This window comes from Rhinoraja longicauda, chromosome 7, assembly GCF_053455715.1.
Source record: "Rhinoraja longicauda isolate Sanriku21f chromosome 7, sRhiLon1.1, whole genome shotgun sequence".
NCBI lineage: Eukaryota > Metazoa > Chordata > Chondrichthyes > Rajiformes > Arhynchobatidae > Rhinoraja > Rhinoraja longicauda.
The window spans coordinates 53,780,166-53,799,195 of NC_135959.1; the positions used below are offsets into that span (position 1 = coordinate 53,780,166).

Here is a 19,030-nt window from a genome sequence, read left to right on the forward strand (position 1 = left end):
TTCACTGATTTCTGTCCATGCATGTTGGAAAGATTTAGCAACTCATATTGATGATATGACGACATAGAAAACATGCTGGAAACTGAAATAAAATTATGTGACCACATGAGAAGATTTGATAGGAAAAAAACGAAAGCACAGCTCTTTACTACAAATGGCCAAATTTAATGCGTTTGTGGAGAAAGATTAATTAAAGTAGGTAAAGAACAGTAGGCAAGAAAATCTTACTGAATGGAAAATAGAATAACTTTGATTTAGAACACAGTATTGAGAATGGGACATAAATTCAGACTGTATGAATGATCATCTTTACTCCCTTCTCACCAATCATTTAGGCACTCACTGGGAGGCAAATTGTCATAGTTAATGGAAAGCAGTTAAAGTACAAGCAAGTGGTCTTCCTGTGGTGAATGCTTAGGACAGAAAATGGCTAGATTGGATTCCTGCGCCCAATAATGCAGAGTTGTTTTAGTTTGCAGGTTATTTGTTAATTTCTTGCCTTTCGGTCCAACTGGCAACTCAGCTTACTGAAACTGTCACGTATTATCGTTTCTAGACAAAAGGCCATTGATATCGTAAGTATTCTTTGTATGAGGTCTTCAATAACAATTTTAGATACAAATGAAAAAAAGTTTTAGTTCTTTATTCTTTCTTTCAAGAAGGATAGTAAAGAAACATGCTCACAATTCCTCTGCCATGTAATCAACTTCAGCATCAATTATTGATTTATTGGTTTATTATCATCATATGTACTAAGATACAGTGAGCACTTTATTATCCAGGCAAATCACACACGATGCATTAGTACAATCAAATCACACTTGTTATGGGAATAGCGCACCCGGTGGTGCAGTACCGGGGATATATTACCCATGAGGCAGTAGCCAAGGAGACCTGAATTAAAATGGCTGAACCCAAGACTCGAGTGTAAAGCCTCTGTTAATTAGTTGTGTAGCTGTAATGGAGCAGGTTACAGACAGGAAGCACACTAACAAAACATGGTGTCAGATCGGGGCCTGCTTCAGGATTAGTCGAGAAGACGACATCGGACAACGTTTGTGAGTAATTACTGCTGAGAGACGACTGTGCGGCCTACATTGTTTCCATCGATAGAGGGGCGGATTTATCAGGAAAATGGAGCAGCTGAAGCCCCCTAGGCAAATGAATTTTGAGGCAAGGGACCTGCCAATGGAGTGGAGACAATGGAGGGAAATTTGAGCTCTATGTTGATTTTAGCATGGAAGGGAAGGAGGACAAGACAATGAGGAAACTGCAAATGTACCTAGTTGGACCGCAAGGGAGAGAGCTCTACCAAACGCTCGAGACACGGACGCCGGAGGGCAACGTACAAGAAGTTACACTAGAGCAGGCTCTCGATGCTTTCGAAAAGCATTGTCAACCCGTGAGGAATGAGACGATCGACAGGTATAGATTCTTTATGAGGAGCCAAGAGGGGAGACTTTTGTTTCGTTTTTAATAGAACTGAAGCTCTTGGCAGCTCATTGCGTTTTCAGAGAGTTGAAGGATTCACTAATACGTGATAGAATAATATGCAGCATAAGGGATGACATGCTGAGGGAAAGACTTCTCCGAGAAACCTCACTGGACTTAGAAAAGTGTGTGAAGGCATGCCAGGGTTTGGTGCTGGCCAAGGCCAGAGTTGATGTCCTGTTAGGGGACCAGCGACAAGATGTCTGTGCAGTGAGACATGAGGGGAAACGATACCAGCCAACCATACAGTGCAAATACTGTGGATACAAACATGAGAGAAAGAGGGAGAAATGTCCGGCATATGGCAGGGGATGTTTCAAATGCCATCAGAAAGATCATTTTGCCTCACAATGCACGGAAAAGCAGGGGCAGCGGAAGAAAGAAAAGAAAAGGAAAAAACCTGTGCATGCAGTGGTGTAAGTGGAGAGTTCCAGTGATGAGTATGATGACAGTCAAGAGGATGATGAAATTCACACAATGGAACTGCAACCAGAAGCAGGAAAAGCAGAAAGTGTGCACAGGGTTGAGGAGACTCAATTCCCAAAGAAAATCTTTGCGACCATGATGCTGAAAGGGAAGGAAGTAAAATTCCAGGTGGACAGTGGAGCCACATGTAACATCATTCCCAAGATGTATGCGAAGGATGTGGATGAAACCAAGCAAGTATTGTCCATGTACAACAATACGACAGTGGTGCCTCTTGGGAAAAGCAAGGTGAGACTGGTGAACCCAAAGAATGGAAGGAAATACAAAGTAGAGTTTGTAGTTCTGGAGGAAGACTGCATTCCAATCCTGGAAAGCAGGGCAGCCCAGCAGATGGGGCTCATCTCAGTGTGTAAAGAGAACATAATGACACTGAGTGGCAGTGAAATCCCTCTGAACAAGGAAAGATTGATAGCGGAGTATGCTGATGTGTTTGAAGGGACAGGTAAATTTGAGGGCGTACCATCTGCTGGTAGCTGTCAGCATAACGTCGGTGATCCATCCACCACGAAGAGTCCCTGTAGCCTTATGGAGTAAGCTGAACGAGGAGTTAGGCAGACTAACAGAAGCAGAAATAATTGCCCCAGTAGAGACCCACACACCATGGGTATCCAGCCTTGTGTGTGTAGAAAAGCCCAATGGGAAGTTGAGAGTGTGTTTAGACCCGAGGGATCTGAACAAGGGGCTTAAAATAAGTTATTAGCCAATGACGACGATCGAAGATGTCCTCACCGACCTGAATGATGCCAAGGTCTTTAGCACGTTTGATGCCAAGAATGGGTTTTGGCATGTGGAACTGGATGATGAGAGTTCTCAGCTTACGACATTTAACACACCATATGGTAGATATAGGTGGAGACGCAAGCCGTTTGGTCTGTCCACGGACCCCTGAAGAGTTCCAGCGATGACAGAACCAAGTGCTGGAGGGCCTGGAAGGAGTGAGGTCTGTTGCTGACGACATCCTAGTGTTTGGGAAAGGAAAAATGGCAGAGGAAGCAGAAAGAGACCATGACAGAAAGGTTAAAGCTCTGATGGAGAGATGTCGTGACCGTCACCTGAAGCTGAACATAGAGAAGGCAAAGCTGAAGGTGAAGGAAGTCACTTTCATAGGACATAGTCTCTGCTGCAGGACTGAAACCAGATCCAGGGAAAGTAGAAGCAGTGCTACAGATGTCTAACCCAAAGGATGTCCAAGGAGTTCAGCGATTTATTGGCTTTGTTAATTACTTGAGCAAATTCCTTCCTGGATTAAGCGACCTATGTGAACCGCTACGCAAGCTGACACAGAAGGATGTAGTTTGGTGGTGGGCACAGGTGCATGACAGGGCGGTGATGGACATAAAGAAGCTAGTAACTGCCGAGCCAGTACTCGGGTACTATGATCCATCCAAGGAGATGACAGTACAGGCCGACGCGTCAGAAACTGGACTTAGTGCGGCGCTGATGCAGGAGGGCCATCCAGTTGCCTATGCCAGCAGGGCCCTGACGGATGCGGAGACCAGATATGCCCAAATAGAAAAAGAATTGCTGGCAGTGATGTTTGGTCTAGAGAGGTTCCATGTGTACACATATGGAAGGCCAGTGAATGTGCAGTCAGACCATAAGCCACTGGAGATAATCGCCACAAAACCACTTCATCGGGCACCAAAGAGATTGCAGAGGATGCTGGTGAGGATGCAGACCTATGATGTGACAATAAGATACAGACCAGGGAAGGAGATGCAGCTTGCAGACACGCTGAGCAGAGCATATATTCAGACTGGCAAGACTGACAAGACCATAAGAGAACTGGAGACTGTAAACCTGGCAAGGCACATCCCAATAGCACAGCCTCTGCTAAATGGCATAAGGAATGCAACAAAAACAGATGAGACTGCAGAAACTGCAAGAGGTGATCAAACGAGGCTGGCCAGAGAACAAGAAGGAGGTTGACCCAGAACTTATCTCCTATTTCCATGTGAGGGACGAGCTGTTGGAGATGGCCTCATATTTAGGCGGGAGAGAGAGAGTAATCATCCCTAAAGCCAGGAGACGCGACATGCTCACAAGAGTACATGATTCCCACATTGTGGTGAATGGCTGTCTAAGAAGGGCAAGAGAATGTCTGCACTGGCCCGGAATGAGTGAAGAAAACAAGGACTTCGTACAGAAATGTGAGACATGTCAAGCTCAAAGGAAAGAGCAACCAAAAGAAACACTGCATTCCCATGAAATTCCAGAGAGACCATGAGCGAAGGTGGGTGCAGATTTGTTCCACTGGGATGGAAGGAACTATTTGGTCACTGTGGACTATTTCTCAGGATATTGGGAAATAGACTATCTAGAGAAAACACTGGCAGTGAATGTCATCCATAAAATCAAAGGCCAGTTCGCAAGATATGGAATACCAGATCAGCTCATCACAGATAATGGGCCACAGTTCACAGCTGAGGAGTTCAAGAGATTTACCAAGAAGTGGCAGTTTGAACATACGAGCACATCACCCTATTATCCACAGAGTAATGGAAAGGCGGAGAGCAGTGTGAAAGTTGCGAAGTCATTGCTGAGGAAGGCTAAAGCTGCTGGAGCTGACCCTTACCTGAGCATACTAGCTTTTCGCAACACACCAACACCTGGCATGAGTAGCAGTCCAGTTCAAAGATTGATGAACAGACGTACCAGGACCATTCTATCGACTACTCAGAGGCTGCTCAAACCTGAAATTCAGGAAAAAGTAGGAGATGAGTTGAGAGCAGCTAGAGACAGACAAGCAGACTACAACAACAGAGGATCTCAAGATCTGATTCTCCTGAAAGCTGGCGATCCAGTTTGAGTGAAGCCAACCGATGATCGACATCAGTCCTGGAGGAAGGCTGTGGTTGTAGGCCGTGTTGCGCAACCCAGATCTTATGAAGTCAGAACCGAGGACGGCGTCATCTATCGTCGGAATCGGCGCCATCTGAGGAAGACCAACGAGCCATGTCATCACGCTGATGTTGACCTGGATGACCTGGTGACGTCACCTGAACCGGAGCGAGACCACCTGAGGAAGACCAACGAGCCATTTCATCGCGTTGATGTTGACCTAGATGACCTCGTGACGTTGCCTGAACTGGAGTGAGAAAATCGACCAATGAGCCGACCACCGGTCCCCAGGGAGCATCAAACCCCGACAACAAGATCTGGTAGATGCGTTCGAAAACCACGCTATCTGCAGGAATATGTGCCCAAATAAGGATAAGGCCTGTACATGTAGTTGAGTATAGATATAAAGGCTATTAGGTTATGTTTAAAAAGTTAATGTTATATTTTCGGTTATAGTTTGATATGCATTGTTTTATGTAGAAGTAGTAGTAATGGCCATTTTAAAACTAAATAAATAAACAAACAAATTAACAAATAAAAAAGGGAATGAGGAACCAGACATGTGTTGTTCAAAGTTTAGATAATTCCGAGCACTGAACTGTCGCAGATCCAAGGGAGGAAAAGTTGGAAGCTACCACGGAAATGGATTGTCAAAGGCATGTTGGAAAATGGACTGTTGGAGACATGTTGGACTCAGTGAAATAAGATGCCATGGAAGAATTTAATTTATGACTATACATGTAAAGTTCCTGTGCATATTTGTTTTGTAAATAATGGGGGATGTTATGGGAATAGCGCACCCGGTGGTGCAGTACCGGGGATATATTGCACATGAGGCAGAAGCCAAGGAGATTCTGAATTAAAATGGCTGAACCCAAGACTCGAGTGTAAAGCCTCTGTTAATTAGTTGTGTAGCTGTAATGGAGCAGGTTACAGACAGGAAGCACACTAACAAAACAACACTGTACATTAGTGCAATCAAATCACACACTGTACATTAGTACAATCAAATCACAAGCTATACATTAGTATAATCAAATCACACGCTATACATTAGTACAATCAAATCACGCTGTACATTAGTACAATCAAATCGCACACTATACATTAGTACAATCAAATCATACATGAATACAACAGGTAGTGTTAAGAGAAAAGAAACAGAATGCAGAATTTAGCGTTTCGCCTACAGAAAAAGTACAGATAAAAAAGTGCAAGGGGCACAACAAGGTAGATTGGTAGATCAGAAATACATCCTTACATTATGAGAAGTCCATTCAATAATTTGACAACAGTGGGTAAGAAGTTATTCTTGAATCAGGTGGTACATGCTTTCAAGTCTTTGTCAAGTCAAGTCAAGTCAATTTTATTTGTATAGCACATTTAAAAACAACCCACGTTGACCAAAGTGCTGTACATCAGTGCAGGTACTAAAAAAGAACATACAATGGCACACAACCTTCTCCCTGCATTCAACCTGCAAATGTTTGTGCATTTTAATAACTTAACTTTTTACCTGTAATCTATTGTACATCTTTTCACTTTAACTTTTTACCTGCAATCTATTGTACATCTTTTCACTTTAACTTTTTACCTGCAACCTATTGCACATCTTTTCACTTTAACTTTTTACTTGCAATCTATTGTACATCTTTTCACTTTAGCTTTTTACCTGCAACCTATTGTGCATCTTTTCATCTATCTTTTGCTCAAAGGGAGAATGGAGAAGAGTGAATGACTGAGTGTGAGTTGTCCTTGATTAAATTGGCTGCTTTCCAGAAATAGTGTGAAGTGTAGATGGAGTTATTGTGTGTGGGGGTGGGGGGGGGGTTAGGGTTAGTTAGCTGATTTGTATTATGGGCTGTGCTGAGTACACAACTCAGTAATTTTTCTCAAATTTGGGTAGAGCAGTTGCCAAATCAAATAGTGGTTCCTCCTACTTGTGCGTCCTTCGCTTCTGTAGAAATTGGTAAGAATCATTGCCGTTTCCCTTACCTCACACCAGAATATTTTGCAAACTTCATGATCAATGCTATATATTACAATTCACTTCACTGCATCATATTTTATGATGGGCTTAATTTCGCCATGTGGGAAACCATTCAGCCATTACTTCTACTTGGAGTATGTCCCAGATCTCAGGTCCCATTACTTCTACTTGCAGTATGTCCCAGATCTCAGGTCGGCTGCGATCAAACCTGGCAAATGGAACTGAGCCAATTTAATTTCGCATTTGTCAGAACTGGTCTCAAACGCTATGCAGAATAGAACGAACTTCATCAAGAACTTTGCAATGTAATTTGTCTGTGACCTGATTGTGACAAACTTACATATAGTTCCGGCTATTGCTCCCTCGCCGGGAAAGATTGGCTGCACTATTTTACATTATGGAAACATTCTTCGAGCTGTGAGAGGAACATCATGTAATTCTAAACATTTCTTCCATAGTTGCTTTGAAGACCAGAGAGAGGGGGAGAGGGGAGCATGCATACATTCCTTTGCCAGTCTGGGAGCAGTGTTTAGGGTTAAACTGCAGATGCATGCAGCAGTTATTGCTGCAACCCCCCAGTCCAGTGTGACTCCTCTCCTGATCTGCTACTGACGTCAGGCCAGCCAGCCAGCGAGTGTCAACATCAACAGGCTGACAAAGTGGTTAAGGAACAGTGAGCAGGAAGGGGACTGGGGAGCGGCCGCGGCGGCGCAATGCAACCGAGCCGGTGGTGAACTCAGGGTGTTGCGGCGAGAAGCGGTGCGTGCAGAGAGGGAGAGTGGAGGGACTGACAGACGAGCGGTCACTGGGACTGGGACAGATCAGGCCCCAGTGACCCATTGGTGCAGAGCCGGCCGGGAGAGTGCTGCCAGGATCCCCGCTGCACACACCGCATTGCATTGCATCTTGAAGCACTGGGCTGCACCGACCGTGGGAGACTTGTCCGCTCCACTGCTGGAGCTGGGGACGGGGCAGGGGACGGGGCGATGCGACGCCCGGCCGCCGGACTGGGCTCCTGGCTGCGGCCCCGCTCTCAGTGGCTCCCCCTCCTCGTCCTCGTCCTCTCCCTCCTGAGGCCGGCGGCCGGCGCCAGGGTCGAGTGGTTCACGGCCTTCGTCAGCACGGCTTACCTGGACCCCGACTCCAATGTTACCGTGTCGGCCAACAGCGAGAGCGGCAGGTAGGGGAGGAGATGGGGGAGCGGCACACTCGGGGGGTTTGGGGGGAGGGCAGGGACACTGGGGGAGAAGGTGGTATGGGGAGGAGAGGGAGAGTGGAGGGACACTGGGTGGAGGAGACAAGGGAGGGACACTGGGGCAGGAGTGGGAAGAGTGGGCACTGGTTGGGGATAGGAGGGAATGGGAGTACCCCTAGGAGGCAAAGGGAATGGCATGTGGGAGGTTGGACGGGGTCTGGGGGGGGGGGGGGGAGACTGGGGAGTTGGGGGAGAGAATTGGGGGGGGAATTTAGAAGGATGAGGGGGGATCTTATTGAAACATATAAGATAATTAGGGGATTGGACACATTAGAGGCAGGAAACATGTTCCCAATGTTGGGGGAGTCCAGAACAAGGGGCCACAGTTTAAGAATAAGGGGTAGGCCATTTAGAACGGAGATGAGGAAGAACTTTTTCAGTCAGAGAGTGGTGAAGGTGTGGAATTCTCTGCCTCAGAAGGCAGTGGAGGCCAGTTCGTTGGATGCTTTCAAGAGAGAGCTGGATAGAGCTCTTAAGGATAGCGGAGTGAGGGGGTATGGGGAGAAGGCAGGAACGGGGTACTGATTGAGAGTGATCAGCCATGATCGCATTGAATGGCGGTGCTGACTCGAAGGGCTGAATGGCCTACTCCTGCACCTATTGTCTATTGTCTATTGAGAGGTCACTGGGTTAGGATTGGAGAAAAGAGAGTGACATCTGGGGGGGAGGGGGAGGTGAAGGGGGAGAGGGATGGACATTGGGAATTGGAAGAGGGGTGGGATACTGGGGGAGTTGAAAGGGATTGGTAGAGAGGAGAAGGCCACCAGGTTTAGGAAGAGGACTGGGGGAGTGGGGAGTAATGTCAGGAGCCAGGCTGAGAGAGAGGGGGAGGGAAGTGATACCTGGGAATTGGGCTTGGGGAGAGTTGTGTCACCAGGGGACTGAAGGAAGGGGTTGATGTTGGAGAAGGTTAGGATACTTGACGTGGAGACGAAGGTTGTAAGAGGCTGGCAGTTAAGACTGAAGATTAATATGTCGCAAAGAAGATTGAGGAAAGGTTGTGGTAGTTATTTGGGGCTGATTACACGTGGGAATGTGGTTTCACGTTTCAATGCGATGGAGTGGACACGTTAAGTTGTTGGAGATGGCTGTGTGGTGTTCAGATAAAGAAGTTGTGGAAGGGTAGTGAAAGCCTGGATCGGGAAGAATGAGAGGGCATGGGAGAGGAATAGGAAAGAGGAAGTAGGTGGTAGAGTTTGTTAGTGTTGAGAGGGAGGGAAAATTGAAATAGCTGAAAAGGGGAGAAGGAGATGAGAATTTTTATAGATCAATGGATGGAAGAAGGAAACAGTGGGAGATAGAATTTAAGAGGACATTAATTTTCAAGGAGGAAGAAAATGACATGAAATTAAACCAGTCTTGAGAGATAATCAAAGTTTGTTATTTTTACCCTTCCAGGTATGGTGACAGTTCTCCCAAAGGTAGCGTTCAAGGAGTGATTGGGATACCTAAGAACGCTAGGGACCAGCTGGGATGTGACGCCAACACAGAGTATTTTATCCCAAGATCAGGGGAACCGTGGATAGCTCTGGTAGCAAGGGGAAATTGTACGTTCAAGGAAAAGATTTTAAATGCTGCAAAGAAAATGGCAATTGCTGTTGTGATTTACAATTTTCTTGGGACTGGCAATACAACAGTCACCATGAACCACATTGGTAAGTTCTGACATGCCATGATTATTTGTGGAAATTATAAAGTATAAATGACTAATCTTTTCAAATTATAAATTAGTCATTTTGTAAATTGAAAAAAGCATGTCTTAACTGTTAATGCAGTGGTGCAGATTTGCTATCAAAAGAATTTAGATAATTGAACATCATGTTGCCACTAGAAATGATTTGCTTTTGTTGGTAGCATGAGTAATTATATGTCAGCGACTGGAACTGTTAAAGCCTAACAATTAGGCTGTTCAGAATCGCTAGAATTTTCATCACTGATGTTGAAAAGCTTTAAATTGTTTGTTCAATTTGCTGATCTATTGTTCTATTTAAAGATCAGATGTTTGCTCACAAAAGAAAAATCAAAATAGATGTCCAGTCCTTGGATTAAAAGGGGAACTTTTACTTTAGAACAAAATAATCCATTCATGGCACTCTTTTAGGTTATGGTGTACTTAAAATGTTTTTCCCTTTTTATTCTGACAATAACATAAGATCAGAAGACATAGGAGCAGAATTAGTCCTATCGGCATATTGAGACTGCTCAGCCATTTGATCGGCTGATCTATTTTTCCTTCTCGGCTCTATTCTCCTGTCTTCTCCCAGTAACCTTTGACGGGTGGCACAGTGGAGCACCAGTTGGCACTGTTGACCCACAGCTGCACAACCCATTTTGATCCCACACTATGGTACCATCTGTGGGGAGTTTGCACCTTCTCCTTGTGACCACATGGGTTTCCCCCCAGGTATTCTAGTTCTTCCCTCATTCCAAAAACACACGGGTGGATAACTGGGCTAACGTGCATCTGCCAACTAACACAAGTGTAAGGGAAGGCAGGAGAATTGGGGAAGGGGGTGGGTAGCGAGGGAGCTGATGGGTGCATGAGAGCGAATATATTGCCGGGAAATGGGAGATTGGGACTGATGGGAATGCTCTGAGTTTAGAGATACAGCGTGGAAACAGGCCCTTCGGCCCACCGAGTCTGCGCCAACTAGCAATCCCCGTACATTAGCACTGGGAACAATTTACAATCTTTACCAAAGCAAATTAACCTACAAACCTATACAATTTTGGAGTGTGGGAGGAAACGGGAGCACCCGGTGGAAAACCCATGCTGTCACGGGGAGAATGTACAAGGTCCATGCAGACAGCACTGGTAGTCGGGATCAAACCTGCGTCTCTTGCTCCGTAAGGCAGCAACTCCTCTGCTGTGCCACCCTGAGGTCTAGTCTGTAGTCAATGGACCAAAGTGTATTTGTCTAGATTTTATGAGAACCCCCTTGAATTTAAGAGTTATTATGCCCAAATAATCTCTGAGTGTTTTTGAGGAGGTCACAAATTAAGTCGTAAGGGGGCGTATGATTTGAAATCATGTAATTGCAAATAATCTTTTGATGTGAGTTGAAAATTGTGTGGAAGCTGGAAGGCAGACCGGGAACAATGGGTAGAGTTTTGGTGAAATATGATCCAGGATATCTCCCACAAATCCGTTCCAACTCTTAATTTGTGAATTTTGTTTTGTTCAAGTACCTTGGTACCATTAGTAATTTAAATTAGCGTAACATATTTTGTAATAATTTCTTATCAACAGTTTCATTTACCAGAATTATATGAATAACATCTCAGAGACAAATTGCAAAAGCTTTGCATTGGTAAAGTTTCTATTATTGTATGTAAAGCAGCGAAGATGTGTGATTTAGTGTGATTAAAAGAGGGGAAAAATTACAATTTGTGATGTACGAGCTGAAGGTTTTGATTTGGGTTCCAATGATAACAAAGTATTATTAAACCTGGAGAAAGCAAAAAGTAATGTTCCATTATTAATCTTATTTCGTGGAAGACTGCTGGAATTTTGAAGCTAATCAATTTGTTGTTGATTGAATGACTTGAGGCACTTAAAAGAGGTTGTTGCCCTTGCTAGAATCTATGATGCAAAGAGTGAGACTTAGAGGAAGTCTCCTTTTCCATTTTTAATATAAAGGCGTAACTTTCAAAGCAAACAATGCCACTTTGAGGAATTGTTAGCGGTGTGGAAAGGTGGACTATAATCCTTATTTTTTTACAGCAGTCTTTTCTTGATTTTATTGAGAAAATATGGGAGAGTGAATTAAATTAGGATAAAGTAAATGACGGTGTAGCATTTGGGGCAGTGGGAACATGAGGAGTACAAGGTTTAATTAGTGTATTATTTAGTGCATAATGCAAGGGCATTGATGCCAGAAAGGGAATAGAGATGAGCTTAAAAGTGAAGGTATAGGGATGGTCTGGTGTTGGTACGTGATTAGGAAGGTTGATTTTTCTCCTTGCTCATCATCCTAACCGTTGCTGTTTGTGACCTTTTCCTGTATCCTACCATACTTTATTAGATATCACCTCAGGCCAGAAAAGGAGAAGAAAGAAAAATGACATTATCGAAAAGAGTAATACTGATGGCACAGGGTGACGACAATAAACAGAACATTACCACGGCAGGAGCAAATTGCATTTATATAGCACATTAATCCGGCAAAACATTACAAGCTGCTACTTTAAACCTGATTCAAGGCACATAAGGAGATAGAAGGTCAGATGAGCAAAAGCTTGGGCAGTAAGTTAGGTTTGATGTAACATGTTTCGGAAGGAGCCTGAGGTAGCAAGTTCAAGAGAGGTTTTTAAACTAGATTGGCAGGGTGGTGGGATCCCATGCAGGACTGAGGCAGGTGCGAGACTGGCGGTTGGCATGGATGGTGATGAAGGAAAGTTCAGTGGGCAGAGCAGGCAGGAGCATGACAGGGAGAGAGGAAGGACTGTTGGATTGAGTTACATTTATTTTAATGCGAGAGGCTTAATCGTGGATGAACGCAGAGCGTGGATGGATACGTATGTTGAAGCCATTAGGGAAATGTGGCAAAGAGAGGGACAGGACTGGCCGTTTAATATTCCTGGGTGCATGCGCTAGGAAAAGAGATAGAGGTGGGTTAAAATTGTAGGAGGTGTTTCTTTATTGATTAAAGAGAATGCCACAGCACTAATTCAAGATAACATTACTGATGGTTCGTCCAGTGAGGTGGAGCTGAGAAATAAAAAGGGGATGGTAGACACAAAATGCTGGAGTAACACAGCGGGTCAGGCAGCATCTCAGGAGAGAATGAATGGGTGACGTTTTGGGTCGAGACCCTTCTTCAGACTGATGGCAGAAGAAGGGTCTCGACCCGAAACGTTACCCATTCCTTCTCTCCTGAGATGCTGCCTGACCTGCTGAGTTACTCCAGCATTTTGTGAAATCTACCTTTGATTTGAACCAGCATCTGCAGTTATTTTCCTAATAAAAAGGGGATGATCACCTTGGTGGGAGTGTACTACTGGCCCCCAAATAGTCAACAGGAATTAGAAGAATGAATAGGCCAGGAGATTGCAGTCAGCTGACGAAAACGGTTGTCATAGTAGGAGGTTTTAACTTTTCCAACAAGGACCGGGACTGTCATAATGCCAAGGGTGTAAATGGGGTGGAATTTATTAAATGTCCAGAAAGGTTTCCTTGGGAAATATAGAGATATTTATAGAGAGATATTTTATAGAGAGATATAAGGGAGGGAGCAAACCTGATCTATTCATAGGAAATTGGGACGGGTAACTGACTGAAGTGTCTGTGCGCGAGTCTTTTGCAACCCGCGACCATTGTTCTATTAGGTTACGGATAATGACCAGGCGGGCCCACAAGTTAACTATCTGAATTGGGGCAAAGCCAATTTTGATGGTATTAGACAAGAACTTGCTAAGGTTAATTGAAGCAGGTTGTTTGTGGACAAAGATACTAGGGAAACGCTCTCCTTTCCTAAGTTTATGCAATTGTGTAAATTTAGATCTTTAATATATTCTTGGACATGGGATTGTTTAATTTGCCAACAATTGTTAAAATTTCATTGACTCTGTACAATGTAATTGACTGAGGCAAATGTAATTGACTGAGGCAAAATACATTTCACTTGGCCCTTTGAATGAAATATCTAGGAATGCACCCCTTTCATAAACCAAACATCTGAAAACTTGTTTTTCTTCTTTTTCTAAAGGAAGGCATCTCATGCACTCCCTGGCACTATACTGGATTCTTACCATATCTTATACACACAGGTATTTTAGACTAGAGATACAGTGCAGAAACAGACCCTTTGTCCCACCGTATCCGTGCCGACCAGTAATTGCCCCATATACTAACACTATCCTACACACTAGGGTCAATTTTGTTTTACAACTTACTGAAGCCAATTAGAATAGAATAGTTCCTTTATTGTCATTGTAACATGAGCCATGTACAACGAAATTGTAAAATGTCAGCCAGTCAGTGCACCATTCAAACATTTCTAAAAGCTAACGATACATACAAGGTAAAATATTTTAAAAAAGATAAACAACTAAAATAAATATCATGAAAATAGCACGCATAACCTACAAACCTATACCTCTTTGGAGTGTGGGAGGAAAGCGGAGCACCTGGAGAAGCCACATGTGGAGAACGTACTAACTCTGTGCAGACAGGACCCATGGTCAGGATCGAACCTGTGTCTCTGACTCTACCGCTGTGCCACTGTGCTGTCCTGATTCACCCCTAAGCCTCCTGTGCTCCAAGGAATAAAGTCCAAGCACCAGACATCAACTGAAACATTTGGAGTGTGGGGGCCTGGCTGTGGATGTTGCCACGAATTGAACACAATGATGTAACATTCAGAAAGCAAGAAATGGGTCAGTTTAATTCTTGTCAGGAGATCCATGGTGTGGGCCAGAAAAATGGAAAGTTGAAATTCAGAGCAAAATAGCAGAAATTCATGGCTATAAAAATAAAAGTGTTTCACATCTACGACAATACCTTTTCAATTGTGAACACTGTTGTGATGTAAGGAATGCACCAGACAATTAATGCAGAGCAAAGTTGTGCAAATGGCAAGGTGATAATCAAAAAATCTATTTTTATTTGTAGTTTATAACAAATGTTGTTGAGAGGTAATACAGACCAGATAACACCTCTCACTCCACCCCTCAGCTCTTGATGCAAAACATTACATGAGGGCAGAAGGCGCTTCATTTTAACTTCACAAATCAAACTCTACCATTTAACTGCAATACTCTCAAGACTGCATCGGATTATGTGTTTAAGAGCATGATTGTAGATAAGAAAAAGGCAATCTATCTATTTGTTCTGCTTAGTGGAATTGTATAATTTGTATGATATAGGATTTTAGAAGAACAAGCCAAATTGCAAAATTATCTTATCTATATACTAAAACTCTCGTTTGTTTGTTTATTTGTGATCGAAGTACAGCCAAAACGGTACACGATAGCGTGACAATTTTAGGCCCACCTTACTTACCGTTGTCACTTTAATGGTAAATCAAGTAGTTTTATTGAAATCGGTGTTATATTTTTAAAGTTATTCACATTTTAAAGTTTAAATCTATCTCCTAGGGAGAGGGAGGGAGATGGGGGGGGGGGGGGGAGGGGGGGAGGAGGGTGGATAAGGGGGGTTGAGGGGGAAGTGGGGAGGGGAGGGGAGGCAGGGGGATAGGAGAGGGTGCTGCACCAATGGAGGAGAGGTTTGGGCCCAACGGGTCCACTTGGTCTAGTACATATATAAGTCTCACACAACTTCAAACAGATGCATTCCGCAATTACACATTTATCGAATAGCATTTCATCTTTACTCCTTATTCCTCTGTCATTGTATAACTTTCATCTTCATTTTTCCAGTGAGGAGTTTATCTCTTCCATTAAAAAATGATTTAAAATGTTTCTGCATTAAATACTTGTGGGAATCTCAATGCTTGTTAATAATTATCTTTCAGTCTTCAAGGTTTGCATGATCAAAGTAAAACGAATCTCTATATTTAATAGCAACCGTTTCTAATATGATTTTTTCTTTTAAATTCAAATATAAAAATTATCTTGATGGTTTCTTTATTTCTGATGGTTTCGGCTTTTATTGGAACAATGATCATCAGGCCAGCTAACATGAAAAGCATTGATATTTTGAACAATGCCGAAAAAAAATTGAAAGGAAATGTTAATTTAGTGTTGGAAAGATCTCCATCTCCTTATTATCTATATACTAAAACTCTCCTTCATTTGTTTGTTTGTTCCTGAACTACAGCCAAAAACGGTACATGATAGCATGACAATTTTAGGCCCACCTTACTCACCTTTGTCCCTTTGGTGCTAATGGAAGAAGTTTCATTGAAATTGGTGTTATATTTTTAAAGTTATTCACATTTTAAAGTTTAAATCTATCTCCGAGGGAGGGGAGGGAGGGGGGGGAGAGGGAGGAGGGGGGTTGGGGAGGATGGTGTGGAGGGGGAGGGGTAGGGGGAGGGAGGGGGGATAAGGGGGATGGAATGGGAGGGAGGGGGGTGGGGGCAGGGAGGGGGGGAGGGAGTGGGAGAGGGGGGAAGGGGCAAGGGGGGGAAGGGGGATTGGGGGAGAGAGGGGGGGGATTGGGGGAAGAGAGGGGAAGGGGGTGTTGGGGAGGAGAGGGTGCTGCACCAATGCAGGAGAGGTTTGGGCCCAACGGGTCCACTTGGTCTATAGGAGATAAAAGGTGAGCAGAGATATTGAATAACTAGTTCACTTCAGTTTTCACCTGATCAGTGGTTCAGAGTTAGCACATTCTCTGAGTGGCCATGTGGATTTCCTCCAGGTGCTCTGGTTTCTTGCCACGCCCCCAAAAGATTGTATGGGTTGCCTGGTTAATTGGTCACTGTAAATTGTCCACCGCAAGGCCAAAGGACATGTTTCCATGTTGTATCATTCATCTATGACTTGATAATGTTTTGAGAATTCAGCAAAGAGAAAAAAAAGTGTGAGGTTAGCAAGATCTAGCCATGTAATTTTTGTCACTATTGTGACCTTTATTCTGCTTCCTCCATAAAAGTTGGCAAAGCCAAAGCTTTGTTCTCCATGCTGACTTGTATCCATGCTGTCCTGTTTATTCCCCCAGTACCAGTACCATCAGGAACAATAGCACACAGGAACAGGCCCTTTGGCCCTCTATGTATCCATGTATCTATCTAAAGCCTCTGGGTCCACTGTATCTGTCTCCATCACCACATCTGGCAGAGCGCTTCAGGCACCCTCCACTCTCTGCATTTTAAAAACAAACACCCTACACGTCTCCTTTTACCCCTCTCACCATAAAGCTCTGGCCTCTGGTCCTTGACATTTCCACCCTGGTAAAAAGGTTCTGACTGTCTACTTTATCTGTGCCCCTCATAATTTTGTATACTTCTGGCATGGAGTCGATCTAATCATCGGACCATCTGCCAGGATGAGCTAAAGCTGATGTATGGGCATACTAATGACAATGAGAACATTTGTGCACCAGACCGGTCCTCTTGCTCAGGCAAATTTCACTGCAATTCATCCCACATCCGTGGTGCAATTTCCCATCAGAGAAAGAGGCCCTGTGTTTTGTCAGTCAGTAGGTTTATAAAAGAATGTCAAAAATAATACAGAATATGCTGAATATGACTTTATCAATGTTATTTGCATTATTTTTACTTGCAGTTAAATGGCTTTTCTGAAGCAACTAAGTATTCAATGGGTTTTGTTCGTTTCTGCTATCCAGTTATATTTGGTGAATGGTTTGTAATCCATATCTCTTTACAATTCCTGTAAATAGGCATTACGCATTGTGTGTGCATACCTAGTTCTCGTTAAATGTAACCTCTTTGTGTGTTTAAAATCTGTTTGTCCTTTTGTTGCCTGTTGCTAGTCCAAATCACAGCTTTAACCCTTGCTCAGCATCAATGTTTGTAAAATCTCTTTTGATAAAATAACCCAACATAGTTCTCGCATAATAACTGATCGTAAGATTATGGAGAATTTACCGATCAGATGGGACTTTTTGTTACTTCTCTATCAGTCTTTAAAATCCTCCGCAAAGTTTAATGCAGATTTGGTCCAGGTGGTTTGAAGCTCTTGCTGCTGACTGAAGCTATCAGATTGTGGATGAATGGGAAACTAGGCTCGATGCCCAGTAAGAGACGTAGGGGTTAGTCCTTGTGGACGAATAAAACAAAGCGTTTATGTTCAGTGTCATTGAAGTGTGTTTATTATATTCAGATCAAGGCGAGGATCTACCATGGACCAGTTGAACTAAAGGGCCTGTTTCCATGCTGTAACTATGAACTAAACTAAACTGTGCCAATTATTATAAATTTGGGAGCATTCCAAGAAATATTACATTTGAAAAATTAATTGTTTTTCTTTACATGGATGTGCTTGACCGGCTGAGGAATTCTAACGTTTTGCTTTTATCCCAGAAATAATGGAGGATTATGGAATAATTTTATGGAATACATTGGATAATAAGCAATCCAAACTCTCCTAACCAGAACCATTTTGATTTATCACCATTTGGTTCCTATTATCAAGCCAATGTTGAAGGATAGTGTAGGAAGGAACTGCAGATGCTGGTTTAAACTGAAGATAGACACAAAATGATGGAGTAACTTAGTGGGACAGGCAGCATCTCTGGAGAGAAGAAGTGGGTGACATTTTGGGTCAAGACCCTTCTTCAGGAGTCTGAGTTACTCCAGCATTTTGAGGGATAGGTTATACAGGCATTTGGATGGGCAAGTTCTGATTAGGGATTGTCAGCATGGTTTTGTACGTGGGAGGTCGTGTCTCACAAATCTGTTTTTTTTTTTTAAGACATGGCCAAAAAGGTGGATGAGGGCAGAGATGTAGATGCTGTGTACATGGATTTCAGTAAGGCTTTCGACATGGTTCTGCATGGTAGGCTGCTCTGGAAGGTTAGATCGCATGGGATCAAAGGAGATATAGCTGAATGGATAGCAAATTGGCTCCATGGAAGGAAGCAGAGGGTGATAGTGGAAGGTTGTTTCTCGGACTGGAGACCTGTGACTAGTGCTGTGCCTCAGGGTTCGGTGCTGGGCCCATTACTGTTTGTCATCTACATCAATGATTTGGATGAGAACATACAGGGCAAGATTAGAAGTTTGCTGATGATACAAAAGTGAGTGGTTTTGCAGATAGTGAAGATGGTTGTGAAAGATTGCAGCAGGATCTGGATCGATTGGCCAGATGGGCGGAGGAATGGTTGATGGAATTTAATACAGAGAAGTGTGAGGTGTTACATTTTGGGACGTTGAACAAGGGCAGGACCTACACAGTAAATGGCAGGCCTCTGGGTAGTGTTGTAGAGCAGAGGGATCTAGGAGTACAGGTGCATGGTTCCTTGAAGATCGAGTCACAGGTAGATAAGATGGTCAAAAAGGCTTTTGGCACTTTGGCCATCATCAGAGTATTGAGTATAGAAG

General features: G+C 43.6%; 1 protein-coding gene across 1 annotated transcript in view; it reads left to right on the forward strand.

The window, feature by feature from the left end:
- The first annotated feature begins 7,407 nt into the window (after positions 1-7,407).
- LOC144595290 (E3 ubiquitin-protein ligase RNF149-like) overlaps positions 7,408-19,030 on the forward strand; it is a 33,245-nt gene continuing 21,622 nt past the window's right edge. The window contains exons 1-2 of the mRNA XM_078402599.1: positions 7,408-7,988; positions 9,462-9,718. Coding sequence (XP_078258725.1) covers positions 7,795-7,988; positions 9,462-9,718 — 451 coding nt within the window. The 5' untranslated portion in view covers positions 7,408-7,794. The remainder of the gene's footprint in view (positions 7,989-9,461; positions 9,719-19,030) is intronic.